The sequence below is a fragment of the Cutaneotrichosporon oleaginosum genome, assembly GCF_008065305.1.
Source record: "Cutaneotrichosporon oleaginosum strain ATCC 20508 chromosome Unknown ATCC20508_contig02, whole genome shotgun sequence".
NCBI lineage: Eukaryota > Fungi > Basidiomycota > Tremellomycetes > Trichosporonales > Trichosporonaceae > Cutaneotrichosporon > Cutaneotrichosporon oleaginosum.
The window spans coordinates 195,226-222,076 of NW_027072171.1; the positions used below are offsets into that span (position 1 = coordinate 195,226).

The 26,851-nt window shown below is 61.9% G+C and overlaps 10 protein-coding genes across 10 annotated transcripts; 6 read left to right on the top strand and 4 right to left on the bottom strand.

Annotated features, from left to right (window-relative positions):
• Positions 1 to 462: 462 nt before the first annotated feature.
• Positions 463 to 1,806, top strand: COLE_01760 (uncharacterized protein; the record flags this gene model as incomplete). The annotated part of the gene is made up of 2 exons (XM_065626168.1): positions 463 to 858; positions 937 to 1,806. The coding sequence occupies 2 exons, from the start codon at positions 463 to 465 to the stop codon at positions 1,804 to 1,806; spliced, it is 1,266 nt and encodes a 421-aa protein (XP_065482437.1).
• Positions 1,807 to 2,287: 481 nt separating this feature from the next.
• On the bottom strand, positions 2,288 to 3,466 carry COLE_01761 (uncharacterized protein; the record flags this gene model as incomplete). Its single annotated transcript, XM_018423900.2, has 1 exon — positions 2,288 to 3,466. One exon carries the CDS (start codon positions 3,464 to 3,466, stop codon positions 2,288 to 2,290), a length of 1,179 nt encoding a protein of 392 aa, XP_018276876.1.
• A 1,200-nt stretch (positions 3,467 to 4,666) lies between these two features.
• Positions 4,667 to 6,664, bottom strand: COLE_01762 (uncharacterized protein; the record flags this gene model as incomplete). Its single annotated transcript, XM_018423901.2, has 1 exon — positions 4,667 to 6,664. The coding sequence occupies one exon, from the start codon at positions 6,662 to 6,664 to the stop codon at positions 4,667 to 4,669; it is 1,998 nt and encodes a 665-aa protein (XP_018276877.1).
• Positions 6,665 to 8,550: 1,886 nt separating this feature from the next.
• COLE_01763 (uncharacterized protein) lies at positions 8,551 to 10,166 on the bottom strand (the record flags this gene model as incomplete). Its single annotated transcript, XM_018423902.2, has 4 exons — positions 8,551 to 9,754; positions 9,798 to 9,859; positions 9,924 to 9,943; positions 10,091 to 10,166. 4 exons carry the CDS (start codon positions 10,164 to 10,166, stop codon positions 8,551 to 8,553), a joined length of 1,362 nt encoding a protein of 453 aa, XP_018276878.1.
• A 1,625-nt stretch (positions 10,167 to 11,791) lies between these two features.
• COLE_01764 (uncharacterized protein) lies at positions 11,792 to 12,747 on the top strand (the record flags this gene model as incomplete). Its single annotated transcript, XM_018419584.2, has 2 exons — positions 11,792 to 11,829; positions 11,895 to 12,747. 2 exons carry the CDS (start codon positions 11,792 to 11,794, stop codon positions 12,745 to 12,747), a joined length of 891 nt encoding a protein of 296 aa, XP_018276879.1.
• Positions 12,748 to 13,238: 491 nt separating this feature from the next.
• On the top strand, positions 13,239 to 14,539 carry COLE_01765 (uncharacterized protein; the record flags this gene model as incomplete). Its single annotated transcript, XM_018420941.2, has 2 exons — positions 13,239 to 13,449; positions 13,500 to 14,539. 2 exons carry the CDS (start codon positions 13,239 to 13,241, stop codon positions 14,537 to 14,539), a joined length of 1,251 nt encoding a protein of 416 aa, XP_018276880.1.
• A 121-nt stretch (positions 14,540 to 14,660) lies between these two features.
• On the bottom strand, positions 14,661 to 15,670 carry COLE_01766 (uncharacterized protein; the record flags this gene model as incomplete). The annotated part of the gene is made up of 4 exons (XM_018426879.2): positions 14,661 to 15,013; positions 15,045 to 15,293; positions 15,325 to 15,551; positions 15,582 to 15,670. The coding sequence occupies 4 exons, from the start codon at positions 15,668 to 15,670 to the stop codon at positions 14,661 to 14,663; spliced, it is 918 nt and encodes a 305-aa protein (XP_018276881.2).
• Positions 15,671 to 17,005: 1,335 nt separating this feature from the next.
• COLE_01767 (uncharacterized protein) lies at positions 17,006 to 18,283 on the top strand (the record flags this gene model as incomplete). The annotated part of the gene is made up of 1 exon (XM_018423903.2): positions 17,006 to 18,283. The coding sequence occupies one exon, from the start codon at positions 17,006 to 17,008 to the stop codon at positions 18,281 to 18,283; it is 1,278 nt and encodes a 425-aa protein (XP_018276882.1).
• Positions 18,284 to 20,198: 1,915 nt separating this feature from the next.
• On the top strand, positions 20,199 to 21,611 carry COLE_01768 (uncharacterized protein; the record flags this gene model as incomplete). Its single annotated transcript, XM_018420477.2, has 4 exons — positions 20,199 to 20,354; positions 20,400 to 20,475; positions 20,509 to 21,173; positions 21,210 to 21,611. The coding sequence occupies 4 exons, from the start codon at positions 20,199 to 20,201 to the stop codon at positions 21,609 to 21,611; spliced, it is 1,299 nt and encodes a 432-aa protein (XP_018276883.2).
• Positions 21,612 to 23,748: 2,137 nt separating this feature from the next.
• On the top strand, positions 23,749 to 24,984 carry COLE_01769 (uncharacterized protein; the record flags this gene model as incomplete). The annotated part of the gene is made up of 1 exon (XM_065626169.1): positions 23,749 to 24,984. One exon carries the CDS (start codon positions 23,749 to 23,751, stop codon positions 24,982 to 24,984), a length of 1,236 nt encoding a protein of 411 aa, XP_065482438.1.
• Between the last annotated feature and the right edge of the window lie 1,867 nt (positions 24,985 to 26,851).

A 26,851-nucleotide genomic window follows, 5' to 3' on the forward strand; every position in this document is an offset into this window, starting at 1 on the left:
TCTCTGCTACAGTACATGCTGCAAGCAATTCCATGTATCGCGCATCACATGTCAGCATGATTCCGCTCGAGCCGCGGAACATGGCGGCCACTTGGAGTTATCTGGTCTGCTGACAGCTGGGCAGGCAATTGCAGCGTGCACTGGAACGGTCGGCGGGCGTGAGATGTCCGGCCCCGGGGCAGCCGTCATCCCACGGCCCAGGCAGATCCGGACACCGGCGGACCGGACCTGGACGTGGGCGGGTCACGTTCTCATCGACAGTGAGCTCGTACATATACCGAGGCTCTCTCTCTCGTCTCCCACAAGCTCGCCAGTTACTGCCTCTGGCCCTCTACCTCTCCTCTCTCTCCGATAGCGACAATGGCTCCTCAACTTCCTGACCTCCGCATCCACATCATCGGCGCTGGGTGAGTAGTGGGAACGGGGTCCCATGGACCACGTCGAGTAGAAACTAACGACAGCATGGGCGGTGCCGGTGCGGCCCTCGCGTGTGCCAAGCAGGGCTTCAAGGACATCCACGTCTGGGAGGCGGCTCCCGCGATCGGCGAGGTCGGCGCGGGCATCAACATCCCCCCCAATCTCGCACGCGTGCTCGACAGCTGGGGCGTTCTCAGCATCTGCACGGACGAGGGTATTGTGATCACGCACGCCAACGTGCTCGACTGCGAGACGGACGAGGTCCTCACCACCGCCGACTACTCTGGCTACATGGAGCAGAACTTTGGCTACCCCTTCACGACGGTGCACCGGTCTGCTCTGCAGAAGTGCCTGTTGGAAGGAGCGAAGAGCTCGGGCGTAGTCAACTTCCACCTGGGCAACTTTATCACCGAGTACGACTTTGACAACACGCGGTTCCAGGTCAAGCACCGGCCGCGCGACGCGAACGGGAGTGCATCGAATGTGACGAGCGGCGGCGGTGCTGCCGACGCCGTGACGGGCAAGCTGGCCGAGGGCGGCGAGACCGAGTGGATCGATGCCGACGTCATTATCTGTGCGGACGGCATCAAGTCCAAGGCGCGCGCGGCGATGATGGCGCGCAAGGGCGAGGTCGACGAGGTCGAGGACACCGGCCAGGCCGCGTACCGCATCATGGTGCGCCGCTCCGCCATCAACGAGGATCCCGAGCTCGTCCCCTTCTTCACCGGCACCCAGTCGTACCGCTGGATCGGCGAGAAGCGGCACATCATCGCGTACCCGATCGAGCGCGGCGACCTGTTCAACATGTCGACGACGCAGCCGGACCGCCACTTTGTCGAGGCTGACACCTGGACCGCCGTCGGGTCCAAGGACGAGATGCTCAAGACGTTCCACGACTTCTGCCCACGCGTGCAGAAGCTGCTCAACCTGGTGCCCGAGGGCGAGGTGCTCGAGTGGAAGCTGCGCGCCCACAAGCCGCTCCCGCACTGGATCGACGGCAACGCCGCGCTTGTCGGCGACGCGTGCCACCCCACGCTGCCACACATCGCGCAGGGCGCAGCCATGGCCGTCGAGGACGCCGCCGCGCTCGGCGTCATCCTCGCCAAGGTCAAGAGCAAGGACGACATCCACCAGGCCCTCCTCACATACCAGAACCTCCGCAAGCCCCGCACCGACTGGGCCGTTCTTACCGCCGCGGCCAACTCGAAGGGCTTGCACACCAACGACAAGGAGGCGCGTAACGCCGCCTTCCGCAACGTCAAGAACGGCGGGCCAAACCCAGACAAGATGATTTCGCGCGAGATCCACGACAGGCTCTTCCTCTACGATGTCGAGAAGGACGCGGCCAAGCAGTACGACGCCCTCTTCGCCGCAGCAAAGGACGACTAGGCTGTACCAGTAGCATTGCGAGTGTAGAATTGGGTGCTTGGATTGTATGCAGGTTCATTGGCATTGGCATTGGCATTGACATTGGCACTGGCATGGATAGGATGACTGGGCTGGGGATAGACACGTTCCGCGCAATGAGGTGGGCAGCGCCACGAACCGCGTGATGTCAGAGGGAGCAAGCAGCGCATGGAATGGCGTCCTTGTGACTCGCCGCAGGTGGTGGAGGAGGTGGACGGTTCCGCAACGCCTTCTATGTCGGTTCGGCTCACCGGCGCCGGGCGACAGCCGACGGCCAATATCTCGGAGACGTAAGACCCACAAGTCTGGTCAGCTGTACAACATCGCCACCACGCGCGAACACTAGCAGCAAAATCCGATCGCAACATGCATTTACAATGGTCACACTACACAATGCCTACAGCCGCGGTTGCCTATGTCATTCCTCAGCTGCTCCCCCACTCTGAGTCGTCTCTCTTGCCCACTACAGCGGGAACCCGGTGTATCCCAGTGCGAGGTCGGTCTCGGCGGAAGGCTGCGAGGTCATGCGCCAGAGCTTGGCGGTCTGGAGCTTGTGCTCGAAGGGCGTCTCGTCGGGACTGGTGTGGAGGAGGTTGGTCATGTCGTATGAGAAGCGCTCGGCCTGCCACACGCGACGCAAGCATGTGTCCGAGTACGACTGCATGAGCTCGTCGCTGCCGGTGTCGACCTTGTGCTTGAGCGCGCGGGCGAAAGTGACCACGTCGCCGAAGGCAAGGTTGAGGCCCTTGGCGCCGGTGGGGGGCACGATGTGCGCGGCGTCGCCGGCAAGGTACAGGTTGCCGTACTGCATCGGCTCGTGGACGTACGAGCGCATGGGGGTGACGCTCTTCTGGAAGATGGGGCCGCGCTGGACCTTCCACCCGTCGTGTGTCTTTGTGCGGGCCTCGATCTCGTCCCAGATTGCGTCGTCGCTCCACTCCTTGACGTCGGTGCCCGCCGGCACCTGGATGTAGTTGCGGGAGACGGTGGGCGAGCGCATCGAGAGGAGCGTGAAGCCACGCTCGTGGCGCGCGTAGATGAGCTCGTCGTTGGACGGCGCCACGTCAGCCATGATGCCGAGCCATGCGAAGGGGTACGTCTTCTCGTACTCGCGCACAATCTCCTTCGGGATGGCGGAGCGGGCCACGCCCCAGTATCCGTCGCATCCGACGACGTACTCGCACTCGAGCACCTCGTCCTCGGTGGCGTCCTTGCGCCGGAACACGATCTTGGGGCATGCGCTCTTGGCGTCGCGCACCTCCTTGACGGCCGTCTCGAAGAAGAGCGGGCCGCCCTCCTTCAGCTGCAGCGCGATCAGGTCCTTGCAGACCTCGGTCTGCGCGTAGATCATGACGCGCCGCCCGCCCGTCAGGCTTGGGAAGTTGATCGGGTAGCGCTTCTCGTCGAAGAGGAGCTCAATCCCGTCGTGCGGGATGCCCTCCTTGTCCATGCGCTCGCCGGCGCCGCACTCGCGCAGCGTGTCCACCGACCCCTGCTCGAGGATACCCGCGCGTTGCCGCTGCTCGACGTACTCGCGGTCCTTGGTCTCGATGACGACGCTCTCGATGCCAGCCTTAAGAAGGAGGCGCGCGAGGAGCAGGCCTGCGGGGCCCGCGCCGATGATGCCGACGGTGGTCTTCATTTCGTGTGGTCGTGTCGAGTGTCGCTGGTCGTGGCTAGAAAGGTAGTGAGAACGACACTCCTCCGCCCTATGTATATCAGCGTGCAACTACGGTCGTGTGTCATATCTCTGGCGCCGGTCCGCCGCCCCCGCATCATGCTGGGGCCGGTAGTGGATGGCCGGCCTCCGGACGTGAGTGTCCCGCGCCCGGAACATGGCCCTTACCTCTGACCATCCTGCCCAGTCACCCCACCCACCGCGACGTGTGACGTTCCTGCGACCCAAGTCCGTATCGCGCCGCGCATCAAGACGGCTTCAAGCACGCTCGGGCGTGTCGTCTTCAGTATTGGCAGAGAACAAAGAGATCTCCCGGATCATCATCATCGGCGGCGGCGCTAGTTGCCGAGGAGATCGGAGCAGCCCATCGGCATCGGTGTCTTACCAGGCACGCAACCAAGTGCTGTCTAATAGCTTGACGCTGCTGGGCTATACAGAAATGCTATCGAACGGTTAGCTGCGAGAGGCAGAAATCAGGGCGCCGAACTCATCTTCGAGGTATCGATCGTATAATGCTGGCGGGAGGCTCCTTTTTAATGCACCCACATAGTTCTCTCAACTCGTCTTGCTCGCATGCCACTTGTCTCGCCCAGCCGAGCGCCCAGCTGCGGGCAAAGTGCAGCCACGCGGTTTGGCATGTTCAGAACGGGTTGTATAAGTCCCGCGAGAACTTCAGACACGCATCTCTGTTCGTATAGTGGCTAGTATGCTCGCTTGTCATTTGAAGTGGCCGCGGGAGACCGGAGTTCAATTCTCCGACAGAGAGCTTGGACAATTCCTTTTGCGGCTCGCACTGATGTGCTGATGGTTGCCGCTATGATGATAGCTCCAAAAGCTGCAGTTTGTAATGTTATCTAGCTGGACTTCAAGGAATTTGAGCTAGCCTGATGCAGCGTCAACGCCTAGAATAGAGGAAGGGCGTCAAGCGAAGGAACAACCGACGCTCCTGACGGGAGAACGCAAGCCTTCACGAGGAAAATGGATCGCTCAGAAAGGACCGTCGGCGAAGCCTTTCAGCACATAGAAGCCGGGGAGACGCACCAAAGCCCGACGCCGCACTCATCCCCATCAAAGTAGAGCCATGAGTTCATATCCCGAGAAACACTGCTAACTATCCTACTCCTATGCGATACAAGTCGTTCCGATGCTACTGCACACAACCGTTTAGACAAAGACCTTGGTCCAGTCGCCCTCGGTCTGGGCGCCGGCCTTCTCCTTGGGCTCGATGAGGATGCCGTCAAAGTAGCGGTCGAGCTCGGCCGTGTCCTCGAGGTCGGCGACGAGCGAGGTGTAGCCGTCGGGGCGCACGACGACAACGGCACCCTTGGTCTCGTCGACACCCCAGGCCTGGTACGACTTGGGGTGGGGGTGGTGCCACGAGTCGCAGTCGGCGTAGATGAAGTCGTACTGCCACTTGGGGTGGAGCGAGGGGGCAGGGAAGTCGTGCATCTCAATGTCGTCGCGGTGGCACGAGTGGATGGTGATGACGTCGATGCGCGAGTTGCGGTCGGCGCCCTTGGGGGTGAAGCGCGAGATGACCGAGCCCTCACTGTCGAGGTAGGCGCCGAACTTCTGGATGCGGGCCATCTGGGCGGGGTCGGTCGCCTTGCCGGCGAAGAGGATGATGCGGAAGCGGCCGTCGGTGACGAGGCGGTCGCCGAAGTGCATCCAGTAGCCCTCGGAGTGGCGGACGACGGGGTGCGACTTGAAGCGGGTGCCGACGACGCAGTTCTTGGCCAGCTCCTGCTTTGAGCCCTTCTTGTCCGTGACGAGATTCTCGTCGTAGTTGATGGCAGTGCCCGAGGCGAACTCGTTGCCCTTGACGAAGGCCTCCTTGAAGACGTCCATCGAGACACCCATCTCGTCAGCAACGTCCTTCGCAGGGCGGCCCGAGAAGAGACGCGAGAACTGGTGGTCGAAGTCGATCAGGGCCTGGGCGAAGGGCTGGCGCTCCTGCTCGTACGTCTTCAGGATGTCGCGCTTGGCACGGCCGGAGAGAACGAGGCCGAGCTTCCAGCCGAGGTTGTAGGTGTCCATCATCGAGGTGTTCATGCCCTGGCCAGCCTTAGGGGAGTGGGTGTGGCAGGCATCGCCAGCAATGAAGACGCGCTCGTCCTTGGAGAACTTCTCGGTCACACGTTGCCCGATGTGGTAAGCGGTGAACCAGTCGAGCTGCTGCACGTCGAAAGTGTAGGGCTCGAAGATCTTCTTGGCGTTGGCGATGACGACCTCGGGGGTGAACTTGGTGCGGTCGACACGCTGGCCCTTCTCGGCGCGGTCCTGGAGCTGCACGTAGAAGCGGACAAGGTTGTTCTCGCGCGGGATGATCATGATCGAGCCGGACTCGGCCGAGTGAATCGCGCAGCGCGAGCGGATGTCGGGGAAGTTGGAGGCCGGGACGGCGTCGAGCACACCCCAGATGTAGTCGGTCTGCTCGCCGATCATCTCGAAGCCGAGCGTACGGCGCACCCACGAGTGCCCGCCGTCGCAGCCGATGACGTACTTGCAGTGGACGGTCTCGATCTCGCCGGCCTCCTTGCCCTCGGGGAGACGGTACTGGGCATCCTCCTCCTCCTGGGTCTGAAGGTTGGAGCGGAAGAGGCCGTTCTCAGTCCTGTGGCCGAACTGAAGCGGCGTCGACTCCTCCTCACCCATGTACCGCAGAGTCATGGTCACAGGGTATGCGTCCGGGTCCTCAGCCTTGGACGAGTCAATCTCCATCTTCTCCGGGATGATGGGACGCTCAACCTTGACACGAGTGTCCGAGACCTCGGCGATCGAGTCGAGGATGTGGCGCTCGATGCGCCCCTGGTGCAGCACGACCTGGTGGTAGCGCGAGATGCCGGGGAGGGTGTCGGGGATGCGGTCGGTGCGGCGGATCTTGCCAGTCTCGTCGGGGTTGTAGAGCGCGATCGTCGACATGTCGTTCGCCTCCTCAAGGATCTTGTCGGCGAGGCCGAGGTTCTTGAGCGACTCAAGTGTCCGGCACTGGAGACCATCCGCCTGGCCGTTGTACACCTTGGTGGAGCGCTTGTCGATGATGCGCACCTTGAGGTCGGGGTCCTCGCGGACGTACTGGGAGAGGACGCGGGCGGCCATCAGGCCCGCGGGGCCGGCGCCGACGATGAGGACGTCGCAGTAGGACTCGGAGTACTTGGTCATGGCTGATGTGAGTGGAATGCGAGAGGGAGTGGGGGAAAGATCGGGAGACAAGAGCCTGGCGCCACCGGCTGACTGTCGGTAAAATGTCCAGCTAGACGCCGAGGCATTCAGGTCGCTATCACTGCCGTCTCTGGTGACTCACTGGAAGAGGAGGTGATGGATCGTCAGCAACTCACAGCGCTCGAGTTATATATCCTGGCCACCTCTTTGCCGGACCGACTTTTGCTTGCGGAAGCGCCCTGCCCCCGCCAGCGCCGGCGCAACCATTCATCTCGCGGCCTCCGTTCCACTCTCGTTCTCGACATCGGGGCCGTGTGGAGGCCCTTCGATCTCAACTACAGAAACATGCTGCAGTCAGCAGGAGCCCCACTCGGAGGTCGGGTCGGAAGCCACGTTGTGGTCTCGGAGCGCCCGACCCCTCCCTCTGCACCCAAGCACCGGCACAAGCGGGACCTGGGTCTGTTTTGCGCTGGAATGCATACGACGCTTCCGCCAAGCTCGTGCAGCTGGATGCGGGCGACGCGCTTGCTTGGCTCCTTGTTCTGGTCGATCATCGGCGAGCTCCACCACCAGCCGCGCTTCTGAACGTCATTGCCCACAATCCAAATGAGGCACAGATCACCAGACCGGACTTGATCATCTGCCGTTCCTCCCCCACTCTCAGTACCGATGCATGCCTCACAACGTCTTCCTAGGCCACGATCACGTTGCCATAGATGACATACCACGGCCCGGACGCCCGGATGAACCTCATCGCTTGAGCAGGGCACGCCGAGGCCCGAGCTGCCGATTCCCCGACCCGGATTCATTTTCGAATGCTCTCGGAGAAGGGGAGGTCGGCGCGGACAATAGGGATGGATGTAATCTAGATCCGGTGTGCCGGTGGCCATGAAACGAGCCCGGTGCCTCCTTCGCAGGAGGGTGGACGAGGGGATATAGAGGGGAGCGCTCTTGGCAGGAGGCAGGTGCGGGCTCGGAGGCGCCGTCCGCGTCGCGTCGACTCGCTTGGTCGCGCCTGTTCTTGCCCCGCGTCGCCCGACCCCGCGCAGCACGGAGGGGGCTCCTTGGGGTCGCGGAGGCGAGACCATTCAGGCAGATCGCGTGGCGGAGGCGCACGGGGGCGCAGAAGACGGTGTTGTTGGGGATGAGAAGAACTGGAACAACATCTATCCGTGGCGGCCTGGAAGGACGGGCCCCATGGGAGAGCGTGGGAACGTCGATCTCGGTCGTGCCAGTGTAATCATCTTCTCGGCACGGTGGAGTTATTCTTGGCTGCGGTTACCACCGAGGCCGACGTCGAAGCCTAATAATATGACGATAGTATGTGTGCAGATGTGGCGCTGTGAGGATGCCCCTTCGGCCTGGCACCATCTCTGTCATTCTTCCACGCCCACTCCATCCCGCACAGTCAAGGAGCAGTACGTATGCGCTGGCATAACAAGTGGCAAGTGCCAAGATACAAAATACACGATCAGGCTCTCAGCCTAAGATTCGTACCGTACACTACTCTTCCTCCTTCCTCTCATCTTGTTCATGTCGCTCATGACTCCATCTGATGTTAGCGCAGTTCGAAAGCACCAAGCGTGACCAACCTCGTACGTCCCCGCGGCTGCATGGAGGTGGGTGGCGCCTACACCATCCACAGGTAGCGCAGGGACGACAGCGAGATGGGACGGATCACCGGATTGAGCTGCGTGCCACCTACCTGCACATCAATGGTGGGCTCCGCCGGGGTGCGGTTTGGCGGGCGCAGGGGGGTGAGCACGGCAGTGGCCACGAGCGGGAGCCCGATGGTATCGAACGCCATGTTGGACGTCAAGAGGTGCGTCCGCTCGCCCGGCCGGTTCGCCATGGCCACAGGCACGATCGTGTCGAAGTTGGACCGGTCAGAGAGGTGGTGCAGCACCTGGCCCCCGTAGTCCTCCCAGTAGTCCATGAATGAGATCGGGTCCAGAACCTGCGGTCAGCTGGAATCTCGACCGGCTCACGTTGTACAGCGCGCTCTTGCCGGGACGGAACGTTTGCGGAGTCATGTCCATAAGCGCAAGCATTCGCTTGTTCGCCGCGTAAATCTCGCCCGTTCGTCGCCAGATGCAAGCTGGAGCAGGGATCGTGTCACAAAAAGTCGACCAATTGCGCACGTATGCAAGGAACTGGACCTCCACGCTGATGATCTGCTCCTCGCTGTACTGCGACAAGCACGAGTGCAGGATCGGCTTGAACTTGTCAGTCGCCGCGTTGACGCGCACCTTGACAGGATCCGTCATGGAATTGGCCCAGCTCTTCAATCGCGAGTATCCGAACGTGTAGTTGTATGGCATCACAGGCCCGTCGTTGTTGAGCACGTCGGGGCTCATGGGCGACTCGTTCTTGAGCGCCGAATTTCCCGGTGACGCGGATACGGGGCCGCTCATGTGCGCGTTGGGCTGCAGTCCGCGCCCGTTTGGCGTATTGGCTGTGTTGGCGTTGAGCCAGGCAAACTCGCCTGAAGGCGACTGCGAGTGCAATGGGTCGATGAGACCGTCCACAAGTGCCGACCACGAAAAGCCCTCGGGGGTCGCTGCAGACTGCGAAACCGACTGTGGGGCTTGCTGTGCATTCTGGTCTGTTTGGAAGGCCGGGTCGTACCACTGGGGCATCCGCCCGGACGTGTTGAGCGGGCTCGTCATCTCCTGATCGAAGCCTGACATTGGTCCTGACCGGAATGAGTCCTGCGGCGACATCATGTTGGGAAGTGGCACGTTGCCAACCATGTCCGTGCCCGGCGGATGGCTCGGCGAGGGCGTCTGCACTGACCCGCCCGCTTGACTGCTTCCACTAGGGCCGCCAGTGCCGGCAGACGCGCTGTCGAGGTACTGTGGCGCCGCGCTGCCCGCTCCCTGAGGAAGACTGGGCCGGCGATCAGGCGGTGGTCGGTCGCTCGCCTCGAAAGAGTATCCTCTTCGCTTCGCTGGGATGGTAGACTTGGCACCGTTGCTGTTACCGGCCGCGGCGGCGGCGGCCAGCTGCTGCTGCTGTTGTTGGGCTGCCTGTTGCGCGAGCTGATCTGCCTCATCCTGCAGGCACAGCTGCGCAATGTCTCGCTTTATGCTGCCATGAGCGTTGACCTTGGCCAGCGTCATCGTTGACTCACCACCTCTGGCATGGTCGTGTGTCTTCGCAGGTTGTGTGGCTCTTGCGACAGAACTTGCATGCCTAGTGATTAGTGATATGTCACCTGTGCCTTCCTCATCACAGCAGGCCTGAATCAGCTACTCACCCTCTGGCATTTCACTTTTTCTGCATGTCCAAAGCGCGGGCGGAAAAAGTTAGTGGGTGCGCATGAGAATGAGAGGGTAGGAACGGTAGCCAGAGCAAGCAGATGGATTGGCGTTGGAAGGCACTCGCGTCAGCTCCGGCGCATAAGCAAGGGGCGGCGGGACTGACTGAGAGTTGACTGGCCGCTGTCGTCCTGGAGGTACTTGTACATGGCGGACGGCTGGCCCGGCTGGGCGGGCGGCATGGGTGGGCGATGATGGCGCCTGTGACGGGCGCGGATGTGGTGGTAGTGAGAAGGACGCGGGTGAGAGTGAGTGGGTAATGAGAGCCCGAGTGTGCAAAGAGAGTGGGGAGGAGATGTGGGTGACTGTGGAGAGCAGGGCACGTGAATAACCCCCGCATCTCCATCGCTCGCATCACTCGGCTCAACCGCCGCGCTCATCACTTAATTACATCGTTTGCTGCCCCCCCAGTGGCCATTCTGCAAGTACCCGAGTTTCCGCCTCTGCTCGATCGTGTTTTCCCAAGAGTGCCCAAGTACGTACCAGAGTCAAGGTCGGGGTGCGGGCAGAGGCGGGCAGAGGTAGCGGGCAGACTAATCCGACTCAAATGAGTGACCGGAGCCAATAGAGAAGAAGGGCCGCTCAAACTCCCACGCTCCGGATGACGCCAAAACGATCACTGGCGTCCTACAGCCGCGGCAGAACATGAAGAACGAGCGAACGAGAGGCGCTCTGTAAGGCAGCATATGTGCAGACTTGGTAATTGACAGGTGAGAGGTGCTCCTTCGTATATCCGAATGCCGGCTTGCCACGCGTGCTCTACGAGTTGTGTCTCTTTAGCCAGCCAGTCAGCGGCGCCACCTCATCGGGTGCGGAGTGTGTTCGGAGTGTGGCACTACCACTGGATCGGCATTAGGCTTTCGGCGTGATCGTCGTGTTGACGGCGATCGCAGTGATTGGCAGTGGCACCTCCTGAGCCAGCGGCCTCGCTGCCATAAGAGTCTCTGTCTCTGTTGCCTCGCTGTCATGGATCATTCTCAGCTGGCTCTCTTGCCTTTGGCTGGTGCAGGCATCTCCCAGAGCGCATATCGTTTCTCTGGTCGCTCAGTTCGCCTTGCCTAGCTGATCGTCATCCGCTTACATCAATCTCACCCCCGTGCTGTGCGAGGCCTGCACCCCTGCTTCCGCTCGCTCCGTTTGTGGCACCCGCTTTTGCTCTCTGTCTATACAAGTGGTGTCCCCTCTCAACTGGCGTACAGCATGCCAGGTTCGGGTGGCGGGCCTCCCCAATCTCCCCCATGCCCCCCCACCCCGCCCCCGCGCTGAGTTATGAGCGCCCTTTCATTGCTTGTTTACGACGAGCACAGCAACATTCGGAAGGTGCTCGCCCAAGTTCGGCGGCCGAGCTGAAATCACGCATGTCTGACAGAACCCGTCCACAGTCCGTCCGAGACATGGTCCGGTTCAACAGTCCACGCCGTTCTCCGATCTCGTGAATCGAACAAGTCGGCACAGCGGAGTGACTTGGGACGTAGTTGGACGTACAGGGAGGACGCTGACGAGCCGGATCGGAAGCTCCGATCCTGGCCTCCAGCTGTTCCGACCTTCCGACATACCTGACCTGACTTGCGGGGACCGCAAGATGCCGCCCCCATACGCTGGGCACTTGGTACATGCGTACAGGCCTCTGCACAAAATGTCATTGCCCCCGAGTGGGGTCCCACAACGCTGCCATAACATCTCGAGCCCGCGGCCCCTCGGCCCTCCCGGCATCGCTGCCTTTTGTTCTTAGCAAGCAGCGCCGACGAGGAAGTTGTATATAAGCCCGACGCCAGGTCCACTCCACCTCGATTCCAACCACTCCACCATGTCCAGCTTCGACTTCTCCGCTTACACTGACACTGTGTAAGTTGCCGTCTCCGCCCCGCCGGGGCGGCCCACCGTACCCCAGTAATCCCGCTCACACCCAGCATCAAGGCCACCGGCGACAAGGCGTCGCCGCGCGTCAAGGAGGTGATGCCCATCCTGATCCGCAAGGTCCACGAGTTCCTCATCGAGGCGGACATCACGACCGAGGAGTGGCTGGCCGCGTGCAACCTCCTCGTCGAGGCCGGCCAGGTGTCGAGCGAGAAGCGTAACGAGGTCGTCCTCGTCACCGACGTTCTTGGCATCGAGTCGCTCGTCAACACGCTCGACCAGACGCGCGCGCAGCGCAAGGGCATCCCCGACAACCAGGACGCAACGTTCTCGGCTATTCTTGGCCCCTTCTACCGCTCCGGCGTCCCCGTCCAGGAGAACGGCACCACCATCGTCCGCCAGACTGAGGAGGGCGCGCCGTACACCCACCTTTTCGGAACGATCTACGACGCCGATGGCAAGCCGCTCCCCAACGCGCTCGTCGACGTCTGGCATGATGCCCCCGACGGGCTCTACGACGCCCAGACCCCCGAGAAGCCCGAGTACCACTGCCGTGGCCGCTTCCGCACCGACGAGAACGGCCGTTACTCGACCATCTGCCTCAAGCCGACCCCCTACCCCATCCCCTTCGACTTCTCAGCTGGCAAGCTCCTCACGCTCCTCGACCGCCACCCGTACCGCCCTGCCCACATCCACTTCTGGATCGAGGCTCCCGGCCACCGCACGCTGGTCACCCAGATCTTTGACCGCGAGTCCGACTACCTCAAGGACGACTCGGTGTTCGCCGTCAAGGACAAGCTCATCGTCGACTTCAAGCCCATCTCCAAGGACTTCAAGGCGCCCCAGGGCCTCGAGGGCCGCATGGTCCACGAGCTCCAGCAGGACTTCCACCTCCAGAAGGCGTAAAAGAGGGCGTGACTCGTGGCATTGGAAGAACGGGGTTGGGACATGTGGGCTATTGCACAGTAGTATGGTTGTCTTGTATTAGGATGAAGCTCTTTTGCATCGCACGTCAGCGGGCTTCGTCGTGCGTGTCTTGTCCAGTGTGCACCTGTGGATGCTGCCCACCTGCCGGTCATGTTGTGAAGCTATGACCAGTGAGAAGTGGTGAGTTGCACCACATCATGTTCACTGCCGGGGTTGCCGGATGTGCCACGCGAGCGGGTAATCTTCGGCAGAGGTGGTCGGCTCGGTCGGTTCGGTGATCTGCGATGGGCTCTTGCCGGTCTAAATGTCCCCAGAAGCCGGCGATGCGATCTCAGTCTTGCGGTATCCTCTTCCAGAACATCGCGCGCAGCATCTTACTCAGCGCGACTGGATTAGATCGCACTTCCCTCTCCGATACTTTTTCGTGCTCTCGGTCTCCTTGAATCTGTCCCATCACTCTCTCTATCACCATGACCATCACCACCGAGGTAATCCCGAAACCCGTTGTCTCGACCAAGGGCAAGGTCGCCCTCGACGACCTGCTCACCCAGCGGGTCGACTCGGGCCTCATCCCCGCCGCCACGTTCGCGGCCACAACAGCCGACGGGCCCATCTACTTCGCCGCCCATGGCGAGCGCGTGCTTGGCGAACCCGACGCAGGGCAGATCGACGACAAGACGAGTGAGCTTGCCCGGGGTGCACGTACTCCTCGCCACTGTGGCTAACACCAGTGCTCCAGTTCTACTCGATGACCAAGCTCGTCACCTCCGTTGCCGTGCTGCAACTCGTAGACCGCGGGCTGATCGATCTCGACGATCCTGAGGTGGTCGAGAAGCATTGCCCCGAGCTGTGCGCCCTCCCGGTCCTGACGGGGCAGGACGGCGACGAGCTGCTCTCTGAGCCACGGACGCAGCCCCTCACAGTGCGCCGACTGCTCACGCACACCTCGGGCCTGGCGTACAGCTTCACGTCGCCTCTCCTGGCCGCGTGGCACGCGCAGAACTCTCCTCCGCCGCACTACGGCGAGAAGACGACCAAGGGCTTCGAAGAGCCGATGGTGTTCCAGCCCGGCGAGCGTTGGCTGTACTCAATCGGCATTGACTGGGCGGGCATTCTCGTGGAGCGCATCTCCGGCCTCACGCTGCAAGACTACTTCCATGAGCACATCTTCCGCCCCCTCTGCCTGACAGTCGACGACGTCACCTTCATCCCGAACGACGACGTGCGCGCGCGCATGCAGAAGATCTGCCGGCGCCTGCCGGACGGCTCGCTTGAGACGGCCGAGCCAATGCGCCCGCTCGACCTGTCCGCCGACACGATCGGGCAGCTCAGCGGCGGCGGCGGCCTGCACGGCACCGCGCGGGCCTACCTCCGCTTCCTGCAGGGCGTGCTGAACCGCGCAGACGGGATCGTCAGCGAGGCGGGATATGCCGAGCTCTTCGCAGACTCCCTGCGCGGCGCGTCGTCCGCCGTTAAGAAGGGGCTTGGCGTCATGACGAACAGAGTCGGATACCATGACCCCGAGCATACTGCCAACGATGCGCAGCACCTTGGGCACTCGGTCGGGCTCGTGCTCTCGCTCAAGGACAGCGTGAATGGGCGGCGAGAGGGGAGCGGATGTTGGGATGGCGCGGCCAAGACGCATTACTGGCTCGACCCGGCCACGGGCATTGCCGGTATTTGCTTCACGCAGCTCATCGCACCTAGCGGTGACCCCTGGCTGCGCGTGTACAACGAGTTTGAGCGCACGCTGTACGATGCGCTCGAGTAGACACAGTAGACAGTTATGTGCACATAGAGTAGAGGAGGTAGTTTGCCGGCCATAGTAGATCAGATGTGAGTGTCTGAGCGTGCTTCCAGAATCACGGAGCGTCCAGAACAAAGTGTGGCATCTATAACGCAGGCGGACACGGCTCTTCGTACAGATCAGACAAAGTAAGTTGTGGCCGCCCTAACCGCATGGCGATGAAGTTGCAGATGCCCAGATTCCACTCTCGCGCGCGGTCCAGCACTCCATCCATCGCCATGGCCAGGTGCGGCAGGTCGTCGAAGACAACGAGATCGACGGTGTTGCCAGCCTCCTTGAGGCGGTCAACATAAGCCAGCCCCTCAGAGTAGAGTAGGTCGAGGCCGGCGAGCACGACATATGCGTCGGGTGAGCCGGCGACCCACTCGTCCGGCGCGAGGAGGGGCGATGCGACGGGGTCCGTACGGTCTGATGGGTTGGGCAGGTACTGGTCCCGGTCTGCTATCAGCCTGCCCATAATGTGACTTACACCAAAGCATCTTCCCGTCGTTAAGACCCGGGCAGTTCCGGTTCTCCTCCCACGAAGGGAAGCGATCGGGGCCAGCAGTGTTGTCCGTGACGGGCACGCTGAGCACTTGGAACGCGATGGGGACACCATCGCGGCCGGCGCGCTGGGCAACTGCAGCGGCGAGATTGGCGCCCGAGCTAAACCCCCCCACACCTATCCTGGAGGCGTCCAGGCCATGCTCAGAGCCGTGTTCGACGACATACCTCAGCGCTGAAATTAGCACAGCCAGCCCGACACATACTGGCCCAAGCGTCGTCCGCGCCGGCCGGGAACGGGTGCTCTGGCGCGAGCCGATAGTCGACCGCGACGACCGCACATCCCACTGCTGCGATGCGCGTGCACAGCGCGTTCTCGGCGTCGAGCGAGCCCAGCACCATTCCGCCGCCATGGTACCATATGAAGACGGGAACATCTTCGCTTGCGGGCGAGGGGTAGAAGATGCGGATGGCGAAGTGCCCGAGGTCGACGCTACGTCAGCTCCGCCGCGCGGGGACTTACTCCTTCGTCTGACAAGGCAGGGGCGCGGCGCTCCCGGCCACACTCTTCATTGCGTGTAGTGACGGATGCCATGGTAGCTGGTGTATCATGGGCGTGTTGGCTAGGTTCGCATTGTAGAAGGCCTGTGTTAGCCTACTCAGAAAGAGCGCACGATGTATTGCTTGTTCAGACGGGGGAGGAGGGCTGGGTCAAGGGGGTTGAGAACGGACATGGCGATGTGGGCAGTTGACACCAGTGGGCAGTGGCGGAATACCGATGATATGGTCATCTCCGGCAACCGGCACGCGCCCGCCATCACAATGACTCCTCTGCACACATGCACACATGAGTGCGTCTGTGATAATGACTCGTGCATTTGCACACTTCAGCGGGCTGCTCGCAAGTCGGGCGCTCTCATGCGATCGCCAGCATGCCTACCTGATGTGTACATGCCGGTACGGACGCAGCAAGATGCAGCTGAGCAGTTGGGACAGCACATTGATCGCTTCCACTGCCCCGAGGAGCGCACGCCGCCGCCCAGCTCACACTGCAAGCCCGTCTCCGTCACTTGGCGTCATATCAAACGCACCAGCGCACGTTTAGCAGATCTACAAGTGGCCACACTCAACATTCTCGTCGCCAGATAGTGCTGAGTGTCACCTCAGCCTTCCGCACCATCGACGCCCCTCGATGACCTCTCTTTGTGAGACAGGTCTTGGAGGACATGAAATAGATAGAATTACATCGGGTGTGGCCGAGGAGGTGAGTTACAGCCAATCGCATCAAGTACAGAGGTCAGCCGATACGAGGTGGCCACTTTTGCCTGGCATTCCGCATTCAGCTAATATTCCAACGGACAACGGTAACGGCAGACTTGAGACAATCCTCGAGATCCCCGCTCCGTCGTAGCGAGCATGACACCGACCATCCTTCGCTTGTCTTCAGCATCACCCACTCACCCACTCACTAACCATGCACCTCCCGCTCGGCGTGGTGTCCCAGCTCCTCGCGTCCGTCGCGGGATGGCTTGGCCACTCCGGATACGGTGACAAGCTCGTGTCGCCCTCGACAGTCAAAGAGATCGATGCGGTGCGACAGCGCTGGGGCATCGCCGGTATGGCCGTGGCGGTGGTCACAAGCCCGCGCTCGCGGCACGGCAAGGGCGTGCAGCTCCTCAACTTCGGCACAGCGACCAACGACGGCGCCCCAGTCACCTCCGACAGCCTCTTCTGCATCGCATCCAACTCGAAGCTGTTTGCAGCGCTGTCCGTGCTCAAAATGATCGACGATGGCGTCACCCTCCCAAATGGAGCGCCGCTCACCCTCCGCACAAAGGTCAAGGACGTGTTTCCGGAGTGGCGCCTGGTGGACTCATACGCTGCGGACGCGGCTGACATCGCCGACCTCATGTGTACGCGACATACCGTTCGAAGCTGACATCAGCGATGCGGTCCGGCTTACCTTCACACGACTTTTCGTACGACCACGTAACTGCCGCACAGACGGTGGCCAACCTCGCCCATCTCCGCCCTTCCGCCGAGTTCCGCTCCATCTTTCAGTATCAAAACGGGCACTATGTTGCGCTGTCGCACATAGTGCCGACACTCACGGGCGTACCGTTCACCGAGTACGTCGCGGAGCACTTCTTCGCGCCAGTGGGCATGAATTCCACGACGTACAACCACACAGCGGCCGCGGAGAGCGGGCATCGGACGGACGGCCACACACACACAGGCGTGAACATGACCGAGTGTGTCGCGAAATCCACCGCTGAAGGATACAAGAAGCGATCCAAGGCTTGCCACGGCAAAATCGCGCCCTTCGGCTGGTTCACAGACACAGATGGCACGGACCTGGCAGGGGCCGGCGGAGTCGTGAGCTCTGCCCGCGATGTCGCGCGCTGGCTCGCCGAGCTGCTCGATCCAACTGTGGTGCCTGCGCGCCTCATCGGGGCCGCTGCCGAGCCCCGGAACGTGATCGGCGGGAAGCCAATGCCAGGCGCCGACGGCATGCCGACGCTTTATGGAGCGGGGCAGTTCATCCAGCCGTACCGCGGCCACCGCGTCGTAAGCCACACGGGCGGCGTGCCCGGCCAGCTGACGCTGCTCGCGCGCCTGCCGGAGGCAGGCGTGGCCGTGGCTGTGCTGACGAACGACGCCGATTTCGGGTACTACGCGTTCAACACAGTATTCGCGGCGATCGTAGACGGCCTGCTGGATCTCGAGCCGCTGAACGTCGAGCAAGAGTGGTTCCGGCAGTACATCTCGAAGGCGCCCGGACAGCCGAAGCGCGGCGCGGCGCCGGCGTACGGCTTCCACGCCGTACCGGGGCGATACGAGGGCGCGGGGTATGGCGCGTTCGACCTCGCCCCGCTTAACGCGAGCGACGCGGTGTATGCGCGCTTCCCCGCTGAGCTCGCGCGCTTTGGCTTGGCCAGCCAGCACGTGTTCGTCGCGCCCTTCTCGCGCATCTTCGCTACCCACATCGTGTTCAGTCATTGGGACGGGCCGCACTTCAACTGGACGATCTTCATTGCGCGGCATCCCAAGCAAGGCTACGGGAAGGGCACGCGCGCGAGCGGACCTGCGATCATTACACCGCGCGGAATCGGCATGTTCGGCGGGTTTAGTGTGCCGGGCGCAGGCGCGCCGCCAAAGGAGATTAGTGTGGAGGCGTCGGAGGCGGGGAGCGAGGTGTGGTTCGAGCATAAAAGGAGGTCGTAGGCCGTGGGTGAGAGCTGTGAGTCCGGACGGTGGTGGAGAACTTCGATTAGGACACTATGCCAGAGAGGTGGATGTTTGGGAAAGATTCAAGGCATCATAGTGGGACGTGGTTGCAGGCGCGTTGCTGCGCAGCCGCAGCCGCAGGAGCCTATTGAAAGCCCATATGAGTGCGGTGAGCATTGATTACGTCAGCGGTTAAGCATCTCTGTTCGTATAGTGGCTAGTATGCTCGCTTGTCATTACTGGTGACCGCGGGAGACCGGAGTTCAATTCTCCGACAGAGAGCATTCCAATTGTTTTTGCAGTGGGGGACGCGTTGAACAGCAGCTGGCGCCACAACTCGATAAGCGTCATGGACTGCCCAACAACATGGGCAGACGAGCTATACTGTTGGATCAGCCGTTCTGACATGTCTTTGCAACCCGACATCGGAAGCGTGAGAGGCCAAGCGCACCACGGACACCTTGAGAGGGCTCGACATTTGATTCCCCCTCGCTCATGGTTGGAGCGAATTCGCACAGCTTGCGGTGGTGGAGGGACAAGATCTTCCGCGGGAAGAGTGTCAATGCCGCAACATCATGTACCCGCTTCACATACTTATTACCCGAGGCAGCAATTTATAATCCCCGTAAACCGATATCAGTGGCGTTTTCTATCAGGGGGCTTGCTGTCCAACATCACGTGCAGGGCGATTTTGATGCGGCATTCAGGTGCGCGTTGCTTGTAGATCGTGGCGCATACTGATCACATCGGGTGAGGACAGCCAGTCAGGCTAGTTGTGGGCCGGGGTCAAGCGTTGCGATGTGTCACAACAGTGCTTGGGATGTGGTAAGCATATCGTCACTGATGTGCTTGCCTCGTGACGAGCAACATTCTGATCGCGCGTCTCCGTCTTCAATATCAAGTAGCCGGATTGCCCATGCCCCAGCCTGTCGTCCGCACCCATTCTCACGCCATGGTGCGCCCCCAACTGGCCTAGTAGTTACCCAAATCGCCGCGGTGTTATTACCAAGCTCGCCGCTGTGATATCACCATCCTCAACCGCAGGAGATTGGGAGGTCTTGTGAAGAGAGTACACAGAAAGTTGGAGCAAATTGCGCAACGCAGTGTTCAACGCCGACATGCTACCCTTGACTACTCCGCTCTCTGTTGAACAAGGTTCTCGTAATAGGCGTACTTACCGGACTATGGTTCAGAACACCGCTAGTCAACGTCTTGGTACGATTGTCGAGTGGCGGAGTGCGTAAACTGATCACCAGCCGCCACATCCCCACCAACGAGCAAGGCGATGGTCATGTGCACCCTCATCCGCAGGGAGCAGACTGTGCCGCCGCGCGGCTCCCAGCGGGGCCCAGACTCCAGGAGGGCTCGACGACGCCTGCGCATTGCATCGCGGCGGCCGGTGCGGTATGTGAATGAAGATGCCGAGTGGCAAGATACATTTCGGCCAATTCCTACCGAGGCCATTCGCCACACCCGCCGACTTCCAACATCGCAGACGGCCGATAAACTTCGTCTCGTGACTATTTTTCATCCCTCGAGTCACATGAGTACCACTGCCGCGCAAGCCGGTGTCTTGGCAAGCGCTCCTCGCGGGATCCGGTGAAGACCGTAGATGTGGCCCCACAACCACGCAGCAGCATGAGGATGGGATGTTCTTAATTGCTCGCAGCGAGTGAGAGAGAGACGCACACCCACCATCATGTCTACAGAGAAGGTCAACAAGTTCGACGCCGACAAGGGGCACGAGGCGCAGCACGTCGAGTACGTCGACATGGAGCGCAAGGGCTCGGACGCGTCGGAGGGCCCTCACCACCACTCGTCCCGGCCTGCCGTGGACGAGGGCTTCGACCCCGCGTTCCTCCGCTCCACCGTCCGCAAAGTCGACTGGCGCCTCATCCCCATTCTAACCGCCATGTACTGCGTTTCGCTCATCGACCGCACCAACCTCTCGCTCGCGCGCCAGGGTAACGAGATGCACATGGACCGCGAGCTCGGCACCAACCTCGGCAACCGCTACTCGATTATCACGCTCACCTTCTTCGTGCCGTACATCATCTTCGAGATTCCCGTGAGTTGCCGACACCAAGTTTGATATCGGTGTCACTAACCACAGTCCCAAGTCGGTCTCCGCTTCTTTGGGGCCCGCTGGTGGCTCGCGTCCGCCACGACGCTCTGGGGCATTGTCATGAGTAAGTTTCATGCATGCAGTTGCTGACGTACAGTTGGCATGGGCCTGGCTAGGAACTGGGAGACGCTCGCCGCGCTTCGTGCAATCCTCGGCCTCTTCGAGAGTGCCCTGTTCCCCGGAGCGGCATTCCTTATCAGCTGCTGGTACCCGCGCAAGCAGATGGCGGTGCGCAACTCGTGCTTCTTCATCTTCGCTGGCCTCGTCGGGTCGGCGAGCGCGCCCATCGGCTACTGCTTCACCCTCATGCACGGCCTCGGCGGCTACAGCGGCTGGGCATGGGTGTTCATCATGTACGGCATCGTGACGGTGATCGTCGGCCTCTTCGGCTACGTCTTCCTCGTCGACTTCCCGGACCGCGCGACGTTCCTCACCGACGAGCAGAAGCAGATGATCCTCACGCGCATTCAGCGCGACCGGTCCGACGCCAAGCCTGACCCCGTGACGCTGGCCAAGATCGGCCAGCACCTTTGCGACTGGAAAGTGTGGCTGTTCGGCTACTTCCTCATGTCCGCCACGGTCGCGAGCTACTCGCTCGCCTACTTCCTCCCCGTCATTCTGGGAACTATGGGCTTTAACAACGTCCAGACCATGCTTCTCGGCACGCCGACTCATGTGTACGCGCTCATCCCCGCCCTCGGCTCGGCATGGGTCGCCGACAAGTACCGCAACATGCGCTCGGTCGTCATCATGTTCAATGCTGTGAGTATCCCTATATCATGTCCGTGCTGACGTCAGCTCGTGTGCATCGCCGGCACGTGCATCTACAGCCAGCTTCCGCTGTCGGCCAAGGGCGCCCGCTACTTCGGCGTGTTCCTCGCCGTGGGCGGCTGCAACGCCAACGTGCCCCTCGTCGTCTCATGGTCCCAGACAGCCATCCGCGCGCAGTCCAAGCGCGCCGTCACCGCCGCTGTCGTCGTCGCTTGGGGTGGCATTGGTGGTATTTTTGCCAGCGTCATGTTCATGCAGAAGGAGGCGCGTAAGGGATACCCAACTGGCATCTTCTTCACGATCGGCGTCAACTGCGGCACGATTGTCTTCGCATTCCTCCTCTCGGTGTACTTCCGCCGCCAGAACCGCCGTGCGGACCGTGGCGAGGTCGTCCTTGAGGGCTCCGAGGAGTTCCGCTACCAGTCCTAGGTGGAGAGGGGAGAAGAATAACGTTAAGCAAGTATAATGTGTGCGGGGGACATTGGGAGGAGTAGAGGTATACTAGGGTGTCTTTTGGGCGCTGCGGAGAGGTCGCGTTGTAGTATGGGATTAGGGATTGTAGCAGCACACAATGCAGAAATGAGAAGTTCAATGCGGCCGAGGACTCGACGGACCCGCGAGAACCACGCCCGTTCGCAGAATTGTGAGTGGTGGGTGGTGCAAAGATCCCCGACGGCCATGGAGATGTGATGCTCGCACTGACTGATTTCCCTCAACATCTCTGCCTCTACTCACTTCATCCTCTCTGCCTTTTAGCCTCTTGAACTCTAGTGCTTGCTTCGTCGGTGCCCTCATTAATGTTTCATGCGTAGTTTCTGAGGGAATCAATCGCGTCGCCGAGCGCGGCCGGATCCAGGAAGGCGTTGAGGGTCCCGTCTCCCTGCCACCGACCCTAACCCGCCGAACAATTCACGCGACGCGCTCCAACGACCGAGAACGCGTCTCATCTGGCGAGAGCAGGGTGGAACAGGAGTGCATGCCGGGAGTGCCGGGAGACGTGCAGGGGTTGTTGCTGGTCGTGTGCAGGGGTGTAGCGCCACCTGGGGATCTCGGTGCGCATGTCGGATGGTCTCAGCATGTGGCCGAAGAGCTCAGGTGATTTCTTCTACGACTTCGTGCGCTCGAAATGGGTATGTGCATTTGGAGGATGGATGTCTGTGCGGTGGGGAGCAGCCTGCTGCCAGAGCCGTGCAATGCGCATTTGTCGGACCACACTTGGTGTACATCTTGCTCTGTTGTGTACACGCAGCATCTAGCTTGGCACGCGTCACATAAACCACGATGCTTCAGAATTCACTGCTGGCTTATGTTGCTATAGAGCTTGCATTCAGGCAGACCGGGGCATCGCGTTTCGACGAAGTGCACGGACCAGTTGAGCAAGCCACTCCAGTATGCAGGGCAGACAACCCGATGCGCGTGCTCACTGACCTCAGATGATCACAGGTTAGTATCGGCAACGTCCGTGCGGTGGCGTCTCGATAGTGCAGGATGAGGGGACCAGCTATCACAGATGCACGCACACCCGTTCAGCAGTGCCCACTGCAGCCGCATGGAACCTCAGCTGACGGATCATATCGCCTCACTTCTGGGTCTGGTAACTCTGTGGCACCGGGCGTCGTCGCTCAGTAGCGTCGTCGTTCTGAAGCGTCATCATCATCATCACTACTCATGCTCACGAATCCCTTCTTAACCTACCAGTACCGGTAAAGTGCCTGTCATCGCACATTGAGCGGTGGGAACAAGCTCGACGAAGCCTGGCCCCCCAAACCCTCGCCCAATCGACCACCACGGAGGTGGCGCAGCGCATAACCTTGACGCAAAGAGATGTTCGGCCGCCTTCTGTAAGGGCTGCCCGGTCCATGAAACGCTCGCTGGCGGCCTGGCCAGCTCTTTAGCATCCCTCCCAGTCGGTGCCTTCATCAGGGGACGTCAGATGGGATTTAGCGTCTGGGCCTCAGTGATGATGTGACTTGAGCCGGATAGCAAGGCACAGGGTTCGATGAGATCAGTAGGACGAGTGGGTCAAGCTAGCTGCGCTAGAGCAGGATTGAAGGAGCACGAGAGAGCGAGACCACAGGCTGAAACGGGGCTCCCAGGCTTCTGGGCTTATCCGGTACGCAGAGAGATTGTTAGGGTGAGGGTTGCCGTTAACTCCTCGTAGTTACGGCAGGGCGCGTTTCGCCCTTTCCACTCCTTTTGCTCCTTTTGCTCCACACTCACGCTTACAGATCTCTTGGCGGGTTAGCGGCCTAACCCACTGACGCTGCAGCATGCTGCCTGAAGCATCCCGGGGCCCAGGGAGACGGCGAGCATTCGCCTGTTTGGCGATGAGGACTGACGAGCTCTCCCTCTTGCTGTATAAAACGGGACCGGTGAGACTTGTTCAGACGTGCTCATCCGCCAACTGCAGCGTAGACCGCTCGCCTTTCCCGCCCTCCGTTTGCCTTCTCACCCCACGCTCACTTCCCCACATTCTTTTGATATGAAGGTCTCGATCCTCTTCGCCGCCGTTGCGGCCCTCGCGGTGCCGGCCACCGCCGCGCCCGTCAAGCGCGACGCCGCCCCCATGCCCGCTCCTGACGCCCAGCTTGACTGGAGCAATGGCAACCCTTTCGGCCAGTGGAACGATGACGGCTCGTTCAAGTTCACGATCAACTGGAGCGACGCCGTCAGCCGCTGGCGCACCCGTCGCCCTCCTCAGGCGACTGCTACGCCCTCGCCTCAGGCTCCCGCGCCCCAGCCCACTCCCGAGCCCCAGCCTGAGCCCGAGCAGCCCGCGCCGGAGCCCGAGCAGCCTGCCCCTCAGCCCGAGCAGCCCGCTCCTGAGCCTGAGCAGCCTGCCCCCCAGCCTGAGCAGCCTGCCCCCCAGCCTGAGCAGCCTGCCCCCCAGCCTGAGCAGCCTGCCCCCCAGCCTGAGCAGCCTGCCCCTCAGCCCGAGCAGCCCGCTCCTGAGCCTTCCAAGTCCGCCCAGACCTCGCCGCCTTGCCCTCTTGTCCCCAAGCCTACTCCCAAGCCCGAGCAGCCTGCCCCTCAGCCGGAGCAGCCTGCGCCCAAGCCCGAGCAGCCCGCTCCTGAGCCTGAGCAGCCGGCGCCTCAGCCCGAGCAGCCCTCGCCTCAGCCTGAGCAGCCCGCCCCGGCTCCTGTCGACTCGTCGTCGGTCGCTGAGCGCCCGGCCGACGCCCCGACCCCCACCCCCAGCGCGACCTCGACCAACGAGCCCGCCGCCACGCCCGCCGCCGAGAAAGTCGCGGGCCAGCCGACCCTCCCCTTCGCCAACGATCTGACTCTCGCCACTCAGGATTCGACTGCGGCCGACATCGCCGGCACGACAGCCCAGGCAAAGCTCGCGCTCGACTACCACAACCAGTGGCGCGCGCAGTTCGGTGTCCCCGCGCTTCAGTGGGACGCCGGGCTCGCGCAGAAGGCCGCAAACGCCATGGGCACATGCAAGTGGGAGCACATTGGTGCTGACAACCTCTCGGCCCTGTGGGGCTCGGGCAGCGTCAACTTCCCCGTGCACAAGCTCATCGCCGGCTGGGCCAACGAGTGGCGTCTCTACGACTGGAACAACCCCGGCTTCTCCATGGAGACCGGCCACTTCACCGCCATGACCTGGAAGGCCGTGACCAAGGTCGGCTGTGGCTGGAAGATCGGATGCAAGGACGCGTCGCCTGGCGCCGGCAACGACAAGAAGATCTTCTTCCAGTGCGTGTACGACCCCACCCCGAACATGGGCGGCTGGGACGCCGCGTCGACCCGCAAGAACTACGCCGAGAACGTCCCCCGCTTCGTTGGCAACTAAGCGGGGTTGTACAACTCCATCAATCCATTACCTCCCAACTTCGCGGTCGCCGTAGCGCGGCACCGCCTCCGCCTAGTGCGGCCCCGTTTTCAAACGTCCGTCAACGACCCGTCCCTAGCTTCCGTTATCTAGCCAAATGCAGTGCATGGCTTGTGATTTTCTCAGCGAAGAGCGCTCATCGTTTTCGCCCTCAGCTAGGCCTGGACTAGTGCTCCCGTTTTCCTCGCTTTTTCATGACACCACCCCACTTTGCACGATGATCTCAGCATCCGGATCCCGCTAGTGCATTGTGGCTAGTCCTCCCTCGCATTCTCATGAGACTACCCCGCATTATCGTCATCAATTGCGTCGTCTGCGCTGACGAGGCGCAACCTTGCATTGCTCAACATACTAACACCTCCCGTGTCGATCAAACACCACCTTCCGCAGAGTGCGCAGGCGCGGAACGCGTAACTGGCAGGGGGCGGGATAGGTTCCCGCGCCGCTTCTCCCCGTTTGACGAAACGCGTTTCGAGTTGCGAAATTTCCTCGCCACCCAAGGGGTCCCAGTTCATTGTCCATCTCACGTCATATTGCAGTGTCTGCAGCGGTCTTTGCCGCTGGTGCAGGCTCGACCTTACACTCCAGCACACTTGACTAACAAGACTTCCTGTACACCCCGCGTTACGCCTGCACGGCCGCCGCGATCTCCTGTAGCGCCGCGAGCGTGTCCTCGTCATACCCCCTCTGCCCGACAACTTGGAGGCAGAGCGGGGCGCCAGCCTGAGCCTCGGGATCGTAGCTATCCCATATCTCCTTCTCGACGCTATTACGCGGAAAGCAGTACGGGTCATGCGTATCCTCCTTGTCGCAGACCAAGCCAGTGGGGAACACGCCGGCGGGATAATCCACGAGGTTCCAATACGACGTGTACTGCCGTCAGCTCGTCCCTTCTGCGCCTTACATTCCAGTACTTCGCCGTGCCGTGCTTCGGGGCCGGCGTCGGCCCAACCGGCATGAGGACGACGTCTACGCCCGCGGCCTCCCAATGCGCCGCGAGGCGTGCCCTGAACTCGTCGCGTGCCGCGCAGAGCGCGAACAGCTCCTCGGCGCCCATGCTGCGCCCCGCATGCCCGCTCTGCTCGATGATCCAACGCGTGAGCGGGCGCACCTCCTCGCCCGAGTCCGCGAGCGCGTCCATGACCCGCGCCCCGCCGTCTGGCCAGTACAGGCGGCGCACGAGGTCCCACGCGCGCGCGCTGTGGAACGGCTCGAAAGGCCGCACGTCACACGTACGCCGGAGGCGGTTTGCGGCGATTTCGAGCGCGCGCTCGACAGCCTCGACGGGGGCGACGACGCCGTCGTCGCGCAGTATCCCGACGCGGAACTTGCGCCGTTGGGCGGGCACCCACGGCTGCACGGAGAGCGCGGGGGTCGCGGCGCCACGGGGTGCTGCCGCACATAAGCGCCATGTACAGCTCGAGGTCGGGGGCGGCGCGCGCGAGCACGCCCGGCGTGCGCGGCATGCCGTGCCATCCCGCCGGGTGGATTACGCTCGCCCCGACGGACGGCAGGCGGCCCGACGTCGGCTTGAATGCGTACACGCCCGTCGCGGCGGCGGGGGCGCGCACGCCGCCGCCGACGTCGGTGCCCACGCCGAGCGGCGAAGCGCGCATGCCGAGCAGCGCGCCTTCGCCGCTCCCGCTCGTCAGCGCCGCGTTCGCGGGGTTTGTGGTCGTTCCGAAATATCCCTCGGCTTCGAGGGCGAGGACTTGCGCTTTCGTTGTGCCTGTTGTCAGAGAGGACGGGGGAGGACGCACGGCAGAAAAAGATGGCGCCTGCATCGCGCATGATCGCCACGGCGTGCGCGTCTTCCGCCGCTGGCTTG